The sequence below is a fragment of the Coregonus lavaretus genome (genome assembly GCF_964263955.1).
Source record: "Coregonus lavaretus genome assembly, contig: HAP1_SCAFFOLD_2089, whole genome shotgun sequence".
Classification (NCBI taxonomy): Eukaryota; Metazoa; Chordata; class Actinopteri; order Salmoniformes; family Salmonidae; genus Coregonus; species Coregonus lavaretus.
The window spans coordinates 25,824-39,691 of record NW_028166084.1 but is presented as its reverse complement, the minus strand read 5'-3'; the positions used below and the strand labels follow the sequence as shown (position 1 = coordinate 39,691).

The 13,868-nt window shown below is 46.5% G+C and overlaps 1 protein-coding gene across 1 annotated transcript in view; it reads right to left on the bottom strand.

The window, feature by feature from the left end:
• The window catches only part of LOC311115117 (disco-interacting protein 2 homolog A-like), a gene marked incomplete at both ends in the record, with an annotated part of 89,323 nt that overhangs the window by 49,726 nt on the left and 25,729 nt on the right, over positions 1–13,868 (bottom strand). The window contains one exon of the mRNA XM_084190324.1: positions 10,177–10,316. Within this exon, the coding sequence (XP_084046450.1) occupies positions 10,177–10,316 (140 nt within the window). The remainder of the gene's footprint in view (positions 1–10,176; positions 10,317–13,868) is intronic.

Below are 13,868 nucleotides of genomic sequence, written 5' to 3'. Positions count from 1 at the left end.
CCCTTGTTACAGGCTGTTCTGTAGGTTTTTCCCTTGTTACAGGCTGTTCTTTAGATTTTCCCCTTGTTACAGGCTGTTCTTTAGGTTTTTCCCTTGTTACAGGCTGTTCTGTAGGTTTTTCCCTTGTTACAGGCTAAATTCTTTGGGTTTTTTCCTTATTACAGGCTGTTCTTTAGGTTTTTCCCTTGTTACAGGCTGTTCTGTAGATTTTTCCCTTGTTACAGGCTGTTCTTTAGGTTTTTTCCTTGTTACAGGCTAAGTTCTTTAGGTTTTCTCCTTATTACAGGCTGTTCTTTAGGTTTTTCACTTGTTACAGGCTGTTCTTTAGGTTTTTCCCTTGTTACAGGCTGTTCTTTAGGTTTGTCCCTTGTTACAGGCTAAGTTCTGTAGGTTTTTCCCTTGTTACAGGCTGTTCTGTAGATTTTTCCCTTGTTACAGGCTGTTCTGTAGATTTTTCCCTTGTTACAGGATGTTCTTTAGGTTTTTTCCTTGTTACAGGCTGTTCTGTAGATTTTTCCCTTGTTACAGGATGTTCTGTAGGTTTTTTCCTTATTACAGGCTGTTCTGTAGGTTTTTCACTTGTTACAGGCTGTTCTTTAGGTTTGTCCCTTGTTACAGGCTAAGTTCTGTAGGTTTGTCCCTTGTTACAGGCTACGTTCTGTAGGTTTTTCCCTTGTTACAGGCTGTTCTGTAGATTTTCCCCTTGTTACAGGATGTTCTTTAGGTTTTTTCCTTGTTACAGGCTAAGTTCTTTAGGTTTTTTCCTTATTACAGGCTGTTCTTTAGGGTTTTCCCTTGTTACAGGCTGTTCTTTAGGTTTGTCCTTTGTTATAGGCTAAGTTCTGTAGGTTTTTCCCTTGTAACAGGCTAAGTTATGTAGTTTTTAAATTTTTTTATTGTAGCTGGGGATTTTAACAAAGCAAATTTGAGGAAAACACAACCGAAGTTCTATCAACACATTGACTGTAGTACTCGCTCTGGGAAAACAATCGACCACTGCTACTCCCCTTTCGAGATGCCTACAATACCCTCCCCCGCCCTCCCTTTGGCAAATCAGATCACGACTCCATTTTGCTTCTCCCTTCCTATAGGTAGAAACCTGATATTGGGGTGGTAGATGTCTAGTCTCCATTATGGCTCTAATCTGATAGTGGTAGTGGGGTGGTAGATGTCTAGTCTCCATTATGGCTCTAATCTGATAGTGGTAGTGGGGGGGGGTAGACGTCTAGTCTCCCTCATGGCTCTAATCTGATAGTGGGGGGGTAGACGTCTAGTCTCCCTCATGGCTCTAATCTGATAGTGGGGGGGTAGATGTCTAGTCTCTCTTATGGCTCTAATCTGATAGTGGTAGTGGGGGGTAGACGTCTAGTCTCCCTCATGGCTCTAATCTGATAGTGGTAGTGGGGGGGTAGATGTCCAGTCTTTCTTATGGCTCTAATCTGATAGTGGTAGTGTGGTGGTAGATGTCCAGTCTTTCTTATGGCTCTAATCTGATAGTGGTCGTGGGGGGGGGGGGGGGGTAGATGTCTCCATTATGGCTCTAATCTGATAGTGGTAGTGGGGGGGGGGGGTAGATGTCTAGTCTCTCTTATGGCTCTAATCTGATAGTGGTAGTGGGGTGGTAGATGTCTAGTCTCCCTCATGGCTCTAATCTGATAGTGGTAGTGTGGTGGTAGATGTCTAGTCTCCTTTATGGCTCTAATCTGATAGTGGTAGTGGGGTGGTAGGTGTCTAGTCTCCCTCATGGCTCTAATCTGATAGTGGTAGTGTGGTGGTAGATGTCTAGTCTCCTTTATGGCTCTAATCTGATAGTGGTAGTGGGGGGGTAGATGTCTATTCTCCATTATGGCTCTAATCTGATAGTGGGGTGGTAGATGTCTAGTCCCCATTATGGCTCTAATCTGATAGTGGTAGTGGGGTGGTAGATGTCTAGTCTCTCTTATGGCTCTAATCTGATAGTGGTAGTGGGGTGGTAGATGTCTAGTCCCCATTATGGCTCTAATCTGATAGTGGTAGTGGGGTGGTAGATGTCTAGTCTCTCTTATGGCTCTAATCTGATAGTGGTAGTGGGGTGGTAGATGTCTAGTCTCTCTTATGGCTCTAATCTGATAGTGGTAGTGGGGGGGGGGGGGGGGGCGTAGATGTCTAGTCTCTCTTATGGCTCTAATCTGATAGTGGTAGTGAGGTGGTAGATGTCTAGTCTCCATTATGGCTCTAATCTGATAGTGGTAGTGGGGTGGTAGATGTCTAGTCTCCATTATGGCTCTAATCTGATAGTGGTAGTGGGGTGGTAGATGTCTAGTCTCTCTTATGGCTCTAATCTGATAGTGGTAGTGGGGTGGTAGATGTCTAGTCTCTCTTATGGCTCTAATCTGATAGTGGTAGTGGGGTGGTAGATGTCTAGTCTCCTTTATGGCTCTAATCTGATAGTGGTAGTGGGATGGTAGATGTCTAGTCTCCTTTATGGCTCTAATCTGATAGTGGTAGTGGGGTGGTAGATGTCTAGTCTCCATTATGGCTCTAATCTGATAGTGGTAGTGGGGTGGTAGATGTCTAGTCTCCATTATGGCTCTAATCTGATAGTGGTAGTGTGGTGGTAGATGTCTAGTCTCCCTCATGGCTCTAATCTGATAGTGGTAGTGGGGGGGGGTAGATGTCTAGTCTCTCTTATGGCTCTAATCTGATAGTGGTAGTGGGGTGGTAGATGTCTAGTCTCCATTATGGCTCTAATCTGATAGTGGTAGTGGGGTGGTAGATGTCTAGTCTCCATTATGGCTCTAATCTGATAGTGGTAGTGGGGTGGTAGATGTCTAGTCTCTCTTATGGCTCTAATCTGATAGTGGTAGTGGGGTGGTAGATGTCTAGTCTCCTTTATGGCTCTAATCTGATAGTGGTAGTGGGGTGGTAGATGTCTAGTCTCCATTATGGCTCTAATCTGATAGTGGTAGTGGGGGGGTAGATGTCTAGTCTCTCTTATGGCTCTAATCTGATAGTGGTAGTGGGGTGGTAGATGTCTAGTCTCCATTATGGCTCTAATCTGATAGTGGTAGTGGGGTGGTAGATGTCTAGTCTCCATTATGGCTCTAATCTGATAGTGGTAGTGGGGTGGTAGATGTCTAGTCTCTCTTATGGCTCTAATCTGATAGTGGGGGGGTAGATGTCTAGTCTCCTTTATGGCTCTAATCTGATAGTGGTAGTGGGGGGGTAGATGTTAGTCTCCATTATGGCTCTAATCTGATAGTGGTAGTGGGGGGTAGATGTCTAGTCTCCATTATGGCTCTAATCTGATAGTGGGGTGGTAGATGTCTACTCTCCATTATGGCTCTAATCTGATAGTGGTAGTGGGGGTGGTAGATGTCTAGTCTCCATTATGGCTCTAATCTGATAGTGGTAGTGGGGTGGTAGATGTCTAGTCTCCATTATGGCTCTAATCTGATAGTGGTAGTGGGGTGGTAGATGTCTAGTCTCCTTTATGGCTCTAATCTGATAGTGGTAGTGGGGGGTAGATGTCTAGTCTCCATTATGGCTCTAATCTGATAGTGGTAGTGGGGTGGTAGATGTCTCCATTATGGCTCTAATCTGATAGTGGTAGTGGGGGGGTAGATGTCTAGTCTCTCTTATGGCTCTAATCTGATAGTGGTAGTGGGGGGGGTAGATGTCTAGTCTCCTTTATGGCTCTAATCTGATATTGGGGTGGTAGATGTCTAGTCTCCATTATGGCTCTAATCTGATAGTGGTAGTGGGGTGGTAGATGTCTAGTCTCCATTATGGCTCTAATCTGATAGTGGTAGTGGGGGTGGTAGATGTCTAGTCTCCATTATGGCTCTAATCTGATAGTGGTAGTGGGGTGGTAGATGTCTAGTCTCCATTATGGCTCTAATCTGATAGTGGTAGTGGGGTGGTAGATGTCTAGTCTCCATTATGGCTCTAATCTGATAGTGGTAGTGGGGTGGTAGATGTCTAGTCTCCATTATGGCTCTAATCTGATAGTGGTAGTGGGGGGTAGATGTCTAGTCTCCATTATGGCTCTAATCTGATAGTGGTAGTGGGGTGGTAGATGTCTAGTCTCCATTATGGCTCTAATCTGATAGTGGTAGTGGGGGGTAGATGTCTAGTCTCCATTATGGCTCTAATCTGATAGTGATAGTGGGGTGGTAGATGTCTAGTCTCCATTATGGCTCTAATCTGATAGTGGTAGTGGGGTGGTAGATGTCTAGTCTCCCTCATGGCTCTAATCTGATAGTGGTAGTGGGGTGGTAGATGTCTAGTCTCCTTTATGGCTCTAATCTGATAGTGGTAGTGGGGTGGTAGATGTCTAGTCTCCATTATGGCTCTAATCTGATAGTGGTAGTGGGGTGGTAGATGTCTAGTCTCCATTATGGCTCTAATCTGATAGTGGTAGTGTGGTGGTAGATGTCTAGTCTCCCTCATGGCTCTAATCTGATAGTGGTAGTGGGGGGGGGTAGATGTCTAGTCTCTCTTATGGCTCTAATCTGATAGTGGTAGTGGGGTGGTAGATGTCTAGTCTCCATTATGGCTCTAATCTGATAGTGGTAGTGGGGTGGTAGATGTCTAGTCTCCATTATGGCTCTAATCTGATAGTGGTAGTGGGGTGGTAGATGTCTAGTCTCTCTTATGGCTCTAATCTGATAGTGGTAGTGGGGTGGTAGATGTCTAGTCTCCTTTATGGCTCTAATCTGATAGTGGTAGTGGGGTGGTAGATGTCTAGTCTCCATTATGGCTCTAATCTGATAGTGGTAGTGGGGGGGTAGATGTCTAGTCTCTCTTATGGCTCTAATCTGATAGTGGTAGTGGGGTGGTAGATGTCTAGTCTCCATTATGGCTCTAATCTGATAGTGGTAGTGGGGTGGTAGATGTCTAGTCTCCATTATGGCTCTAATCTGATAGTGGTAGTGGGGTGGTAGATGTCTAGTCTCTCTTATGGCTCTAATCTGATAGTGGGGGGGTAGATGTCTAGTCTCCTTTATGGCTCTAATCTGATAGTGGTAGTGGGGGGGTAGATGTTAGTCTCCATTATGGCTCTAATCTGATAGTGGTAGTGGGGGGTAGATGTCTAGTCTCCATTATGGCTCTAATCTGATAGTGGGGTGGTAGATGTCTACTCTCCATTATGGCTCTAATCTGATAGTGGTAGTGGGGGTGGTAGATGTCTAGTCTCCATTATGGCTCTAATCTGATAGTGGTAGTGGGGTGGTAGATGTCTAGTCTCCATTATGGCTCTAATCTGATAGTGGTAGTGGGGTGGTAGATGTCTAGTCTCCTTTATGGCTCTAATCTGATAGTGGTAGTGGGGGGTAGATGTCTAGTCTCCATTATGGCTCTAATCTGATAGTGGTAGTGGGGTGGTAGATGTCTCCATTATGGCTCTAATCTGATAGTGGTAGTGGGGGGGTAGATGTCTAGTCTCTCTTATGGCTCTAATCTGATAGTGGTAGTGGGGGGGTAGATGTCTAGTCTCCTTTATGGCTCTAATCTGATATTGGGGTGGTAGATGTCTAGTCTCCATTATGGCTCTAATCTGATAGTGGTAGTGGGGTGGTAGATGTCTAGTCTCCATTATGGCTCTAATCTGATAGTGGTAGTGGGGGTGGTAGATGTCTAGTCTCCATTATGGCTCTAATCTGATAGTGGTAGTGGGGTGGTAGATGTCTAGTCTCCATTATGGCTCTAATCTGATAGTGGTAGTGGGGTGGTAGATGTCTAGTCTCCATTATGGCTCTAATCTGATAGTGGTAGTGGGGTGGTAGATGTCTAGTCTCCATTATGGCTCTAATCTGATAGTGGTAGTGGGGGGTAGATGTCTAGTCTCCATTATGGCTCTAATCTGATAGTGGTAGTGGGGTGGTAGATGTCTAGTCTCCATTATGGCTCTAATCTGATAGTGGTAGTGGGGGGTAGATGTCTAGTCTCCATTATGGCTCTAATCTGATAGTGATAGTGGGGTGGTAGATGTCTAGTCTCCATTATGGCTCTAATCTGATAGTGGTAGTGGGGTGGTAGATGTCTAGTCTCCCTCATGGCTCTAATCTGATAGTGGTAGTGGGGGGGTAGATGTCCAGTCTTTCTTATGGCTCTAATCTGATAGTGGTAGTGGGGTGGTAGATGTCTAGTCTCCATTATGGCTCTAATCTGATAGTGGTAGTGGGGTGGTAGATGTCTAGTCTCCATTATGGCTCTAATCTGATAGTGGTAGTGGGGGGTAGATGTCTAGTCTCCATTATGGCTCTAATCTGATAGTGGTAGTGGGGGGGTAGATGTCTAGTCTCCCTCATGGCTCTAATCTGATAGTGGTAGTGTGGTGGTAGATGTCTAGTCTCCATTATGGCTCTAATCTGATAGTGGTAGTGGGGGGGGGTAGACGTCTAGTCTCCCTCATGGCTCTAATCTGATAGTGGTAGTGGGGTGTTAGATGTCTAGTCTCTCTTATGGCTCTAATCTGATAGTGGTAGTGGGGGGGGGGGGGGGGGGTAGATGTCTAGTCTCTCTTATGGCTCTAATCTGATAGTGGTAGTGGGGGGGGGGGGGGGGGGTAGATGTCTAGTCTCTCTTATGGCTCTAATCTGATAGTGGTAGTGGGGTGGTAGATGTCTAGTCTCTCTTATGGCTCTAATCTGATAGTGGTAGTGGGGGGGGGGGGGGGGGGGTAGATGTCTAGTCTCTCTTATGGCTCTAATCTGATAGTGGTAGTGTGGTGGTAGATGTCCAGTCTTTCTTATGGCTCTAATCTGATAGTGGTAGTGGGGGGGGGGGGGGGGGGGGGGGGGTAGATGTCTCCATTATGGCTCTAATCTGATAGTGGTAGTGGGGGGGGGGGTAGATGTCTAGTCTCTCTTATGGCTCTAATCTGATAGTGGTAGTGGGGTGGTAGATGTCTAGTCTCCATTATGGCTCTAATCTGATAGTGGTAGTGGGGTGGTAGATGTCTAGTCTCCATTATGGCTCTAATCTGATAGTGGTAGTGGGGTGGTAGATGTCTAGTCTCCATTATGGCTCTAATCTGATAGTGGTAGTGGGGTGGTAGATGTCTAGTCTCCATTATGGCTCTAATCTGATAGTGGTAGTGGGGTGGTAGATGTCTAGTCTCTCTTATGGCTCTAATCTGATAGTGGTAGTGGGGGGGGGGGGGGTAGATGTCTAGTCTCCCTCATGGCTCTAATCTGATAGTGGTAGTGGGGGGGTAGATGTCTAGTCTCCTTTATGGCTCTAATCTGATAGTGGTAGTGGGGTGGTAGATGTCTAGTCTCTCTTATGGCTCTAATCTGATAGTGGTAGTGGGGGGGTAGATGTCTATTCTCCATTATGGCTCTAATCTGATAGTGGGGTGGTAGATGTCTAGTCCCCATTATGGCTCTAATCTGATAGTGGTAGTGGGGTGGTAGATGTCTAGTCTCCATTATGGCTCTAATCTGATAGTGGTAGTGGGGTGGTAGATGTCTAGTCTCTCTTATGGCTCTAATCTGATAGTGGTAGTGGGGTGGTAGATGTCTAGTCTCCATTATGGCTCTAATCTGATAGTGGTAGTGGGGTGGTAGATGTCTAGTCCCCATTATGGCTCTAATCTGATAGTGGTAGTGGGGTGGTAGATGTCTAGTCTCCATTATGGCTCTAATCTGATAGTGGTAGTGGGGTGGTAGATGTCTAGTCTCTCTTATGGCTCTAATCTGATAGTGGTAGTGGGGTGGTAGATGTCTAGTCTCCCTCATGGCTCTAATCTGATAGTGGTAGTGGGGGGGGGGGGGGGGGGGGGGTAGATGTCTAGTCTCTCTTATGGCTCTAATCTGATAGTGGTAGTGAGGTGGTAGATGTCTAGTCTCCATTATGGCTCTAATCTGATAGTGGTAGTGGGGTGGTAGATGTCTAGTCTCCATTATGGCTCTAATCTGATAGTGGTAGTGGGGTGGTAGATGTCTAGTCTCCATTATGGCTCTAATCTGATAGTGGTAGTGGGGGGTAGATGTCTAGTCTCCATTATGGCTCTAATCTGATAGTGGTAGTGGGGTGGTAGATGTCTAGTCTCTCTTATGGCTCTAATCTGATAGTGGTAGTGGGGTGGTAGATGTCTAGTCTCTCTTATGGCTCTAATCTGATAGTGGTAGTGGGGTGGTAGATGTCTAGTCTCCTTTATGGCTCTAATCTGATAGTGGTAGTGGGGTGGTAGATGTCTAGTCTCCTTTATGGCTCTAATCTGATAGTGGTAGTGGGGTGGTAGATGTCTAGTCTCTCTTATGGCTCTAATCTGATAGTGGTAGTGGGGTGGTAGATGTCTAGTCTCCTTTATGGCTCTAATCTGATAGTGGTAGTGGGGTGGTAGATGTCTAGTCTCTCTTATGGCTCTAATCTGATAGTGGTAGTGGGGGTGGTAGATGTCTAGTCTCCTTTATGGCTCTAATCTGATAGTGGTAGTGGGGTGGTAGATGTCTAGTCTCCATTATGGCTCTAATCTGATAGTGGTAGTGGGGTGGTAGATGTCTAGTCTCCATTATGGCTCTAATCTGATAGTGGTAGTGGGGTGGTAGATGTCTAGTCTCCATTATGGCTCTAATCTGATAGTGGTAGTGAGGTGGTAGATGTCTAGTCTCCATTATGGCTCTAATCTGATAGTGGTAGTGGGGTGGTAGATGTCTAGTCTCTCTTATGGCTCTAATCTGATAGTGGTAGTGGGGTGGTAGATGTCTAGTCTCCTTTATGGCTCTAATCTGATAGTGGTAGTGGGGGGGTAGATGTCTAGTCTCCATTATGGCTCTAATCTGATAGTGGTAGTGGGGTGGTAGATGTCTAGTCTCCATTATGGCTCTAATCTGATAGTGGTAGTGGGGGGGTAGATGTCTAGTCTCTCTTATGGCTCTAATCTGATAGTGGTAGTGGGGTGGTAGATGTCTAGTCTCCATTATGGCTCTAATCTGATAGTGGTAGTGGGGTGGTAGATGTCTAGTCTCCATTATGGCTCTAATCTGATAGTGGTAGTGGGGGGGGTAGATGTCTAGTCTCTCTTATGGCTCTAATCTGATAGTGGGGTGGTAGATGTCTAGTCTCTCTTATGGCTCTAATCTGATAGTGGTAGTGGGGTGGTAGATGTCTAGTCTCCATTATGGCTCTAATCTGATAGTGGGGTGGTAGATGTCTACTCTCCATTATGGCTCTAATCTGATAGTGGTAGTGGGGTGGTAGATGTCTAGTCTCCATTATGGCTCTAATCTGATAGTGGTAGTGTGGTGGTAGATGTCTAGTCTCCTTTATGGCTCTAATCTGATAGTGGTAGTGGGGGGTAGATGTCTAGTCTCTCTAATGGCTCTAATCTGATAGTGGTAGTGGGGGGGTAGATGTCTAGTCTCCTTTATGGCTCTAATCTGATATTGGGGTGGTAGATGTCTAGTCTCCATTATGGCTCTAATCTGATAGTGGTAGTGGGGTGGTAGATGTCTAGTCTCCATTATGGCTCTAATCTGATAGTGGTAGTGGGGTGGTAGATGTCTAGTCTCCATTATGGCTCTAATCTGATAGTGGTAGTGGGGTGGTAGATGTCTAGTCTCCATTATGGCTCTAATCTGATAGTGGTAGTTGGGGGGGGGGGGGGGGGGTGTGCCTACATAGCACACACCATCGACATACATCACTCACTTACTCACACACACCCACCCACACGTCAGCTCAGACCCAGCTCATCAGCTCCATCCGCAGCAGATTTAAATTTAGAATGGAAAATGAATGTGTTTATGCAACAAATGTTAGTACATCAAATCGTATCAAACAAAATCGCATTGATTTGTTCTGTAATCAAACTGAATCGCACCAAATAGTTTCGAACTAAAACATATTGTTCCAGTATCCTATCGGAGCCCATGTATCTAGATACTGATCGGATCATCTTGAAAGAGAAAGATGCACATCCCTAGTAAAAAAACATGGGCCCTTGTTACAGGCTTAGTAGAATGTGTATTAGCTGGACGTACCGCCTGGCATGACCTATAGAATGTGTATTAGCTGGACGTACCGCCTGGCATGACCTATAGAATGTGTATTAGCTGGACGTACTGCCTGGCATGACCTATAGAATGTGTATTAGCTGGACGTACCGCCTGGCATGACCTATAGAATGTGTATTAGCTGGACGTACTGCCTGGCATGACCTATAGAATGTGTATTAGCTGGACGTACCGCCTGGCATGACCTGGCCCACATCCTGCACTGTGAGGACAGAGAGCTTCTCCTCTGTGTCCACCCGGATCACACTGTGGCTCAGACCATTCATGGACAGAACCGCCTTCCCTGGTGGAGGGACGCCCGACTCTGGAGGTCTGAGGAACCAACATTTATATACAATATGGTTATATACACTACTGTTCAAAAGTTTGCGGTCACTTCGAAATGTCCTTGTTTTCCATGAAAACATACATGAAATTAGTTTGAATAGGAAATATAGCAAAATGAATAGGAAATGTAGTCATTGACAAGGTCAGAAATAATGATTTTTAATTGAAATAATAATTTGCTTTCGTCAAAGAATCCTCCATTTGCAGCAATTACAGCCTTGCAGACCATTGGCATTCTAGTTGTCAATTTGTTGAGGTAATCTGAAGAGATGTCACCACATGCTTCCTGAAGCACCTCCCACAAGTTGGATTGGCTTGATGGGCACTTCTTACGTACCATACGGTCAAGCTGCTCCCACAACAGCTCAATAGGGTTGAGATCCGGTGACTGTGCTGGCCACTCCATTATAGACAGAATACCAGCTGACTGCTTCTTCCCTAAATAGTTCTTGCATAGTTTGGAGCTGTGCTTTGGGTCATTGTCCTGTTGTAGGAGGAAATTGGCTCCAATCAAACGCCGTCCACAGGGTATGGCATGGTGTTGCAAAATGGAGTGATAGCCTTCCTTCTTCAAGATCCCTTTTACCCTGTACAAATCTCCCACTTTACCACCACCAAAGCACCCCCAGACCATCACATTTCCTCCACCATGCTTGACAGATGGCATCAAGCACTCCTCCAGCATCTTTTCATTTGGTCTGCGTCTCACAAATGTTCTTCTTTGTGATCCGAACACCTCAAACTTTGATTAGTCTGTCCATAACACTTTTTTCCAATCTTCCTCTGTCCAGTGTCTGTGTTATTTTGCGCATCTTAATCTTTTCTTTTTATTGGCCTGTCTGAGATATGGCTTTTCCTTTGCAACTCTGCCTAAAAGGTCAGCATCCTGGAGTCGCCTCTTCACTGTTGACGTTGAGACTGGTGTTTTGCGGGTACTATTTAATAAAGCTGCCAGTTGAGGACCTGTGAGGCGTCTGTTTCTCTAACTAGACACTCTAATGTATTTGTCCTCTTGCTCAGTTGTGCGCCGGGGCCTCCCACTCCTCTTTCTATTCTGGTAAGGCCAGTTTGCGCTGTTCTGTGAAGGGAGTAGTACACAGCGTTTTACGAGATCTTCAGTTTCTTGGCAATTTCTCGCATGGAATATCCTTCATTTCTCAGAACAAGAATAGACTGATGAGTTTCAGAGTTCTTTGTTTCTGGACATTTTGAGCCTGTAATCGAACCCACAATTGCTGATGCTCCAGATACTCAACTAGTCTCAAGAAGGCCAGTTTTATTGCTTCTTTAATCAGCACAAGAGTTTTCAGCTGTGCTAACATAATTGCAAAGGGGTTTTCTAATGATCAATTAGCCTTTTAAAATGATAAACTTGGATTAGCAAACACAACATGCCATTGGAACACAGGACTGATGGTTGCTGATAATGGGCCTCTGTACACCTATGTAGATATTCCATTAAACATCTGCCGTTTCCAGCTACAATAGCCATTTACAACATTAACAATGTCTATACTGTATTTCTGATCAATTTGATGTTATTTTAATGGACATTTTTTTTTATTTTCTTTCGAAAACAAGGACATTTCTAAGTGACCCCAAACTTTAGAACGGTAGTGTAGGTAAAGTAACAGAGTTCCCTGGCGGAGGGTCACGTGACTCTGCAGGGGAAACAGACACAGGCAGGGGAAACAGACACAGGCAGGGGAAACAGACACAGGAAGGGGAAACAGACACAGGCAGGGGAAACAGACACAGGCAGGGGAAACAGACACAGGCAGGGGAAACAGACACAGGAAGGGGAAACAGACACAGGCAGGGGAAACAGACACAGGAAGGGGAAACAGACACAGGAAGGGGAAACAGACACAGGCAGGGGAAACAGACACAGGCAGGGGAAACAGACACAGGAAGGGGAAACAGACACAGGCAGGGGAAACAGACACAGGCAGGGGAAACAGACACAGGCAGGGGAAACAGACACAGGCAGGGGAAACAGACACAGGCAGGGGAAACAGACACAGGCAGGGGAAACAGACACAGGCAGGGGAAACAGACACAGGAAGGGGAAACAGACACAGGCAGGGGAAACAGACACAGGCAGGGGAAACAGACACAGGCAGGGGAAACAGACACAGGCAGGGGAAACAGACACAGGAAGGGGAAACAGACACAGGCAGGGGAAACAGACACAGGCAGGGGAAACAGGAAGGGGAAACAGACACAGGCAGGGGAAACAGACACAGGCAGGGGAAACAGACACAGGCAGGGGAAACAGGAAGGGGAAACAGACACAGGCAGGGGAAACAGGAAGGGTGAAACAGACACAGGCAGGGGAAACAGGAGGGGAAACAGACACAGGCAGGGGAAACAGGAAGGGGAAACAGGAAGGGGAAACAGGAAGGGGAAACAGGAAGGGGAAACAGGAAGGGGAAACAGGAAGGGGAAACAGACACAGGCAGGGGAAACAGGAAGGGGAAACAGGAAGGGGAAACAGGAAGGGGAAACAGGAAGGGGAAACAGTATTCAGACTCCTTGACTTCCTCCACATTGTTGTGTTTCAGCCTGAATTCTAAATGGATTAGATCGTCTGTTTCCCTCCCCCGTCTGTTTTCCTCCCCCGTCTGTTTCCCTCCCCCGTCTGTTTCCCTCCCCCGTCTGTTTCCCTCCCCCGTCTGTTTCCCTCCCCCGTCTGTTTCCCTCCCCCGTCTGTTTTCCTCCCCCGTCTGTTTCCTTCCCCCGTCTGTTTTCCTCCCCCGTCTGTTTCCTTCCCCCGTCTGTTTTCCTCCCCCGTCTGTTTCCTTCCCCCGTCTGTTTCCCTCCCCCGTCTGTTTTCCTCCCCCGTCTGTTTTCCTCCCCCGTCTGTTTCCCTCCCCCGTCTGTTTCCCTCCCCCGTCTGTTTCCCTCCCCCGTCTGTTTTCCTCCCCTGTCTGTTTCCCTCCCCCGTCTGTTTCCCTCCCCCGTCTGTTTTCCTCCCCCGTCTGTTTCCCTCCCCCGTCTGTTTCCCTCCCCCGTCTGTTTCCCTCCCCCGTCTGTTTTCCTCCCCCGTCTGTTTTCCTCCCCCGTCTGTTTTCCTCCCCCGTCTGTTTCCCTCCCCCGTCTGTTTCCCTCCCCCGTCTGTTTCCCTCCCCCGTCTGTTTCCCTCCCCCGTCTGTTTCCCTCCCCCGTCTGTTTCCCTCCCCCGTCTGTTTCCCTCCCCCGTCTGTTTCCCTCCCCCGTCTACACACCGTTCCCCGTAATGACAAAATGAAAACATGTTTTTAGAACTTTTTGCAAATGTATTGAAAATGAAATACAGAAATATCTCATCAATACTTTGGCGGCGATTACAGCTGTGAGTCTTTCTGGGTGAGTCTCTAAGAGCTTTCCACACCTGGTTTGTGCAACATTTGCCCATTATTCTTTTCAAATTCTTCAAGCTCTTTCAGATTGGTTGTTGATCATTGCTAGAGAACCATGTTCAGGTCTTGCCCTAGATTTTCAAGCCGATTTAAGTCAAAACTGTAACTAGGCCACTCAGGAACATTCACTGTCATC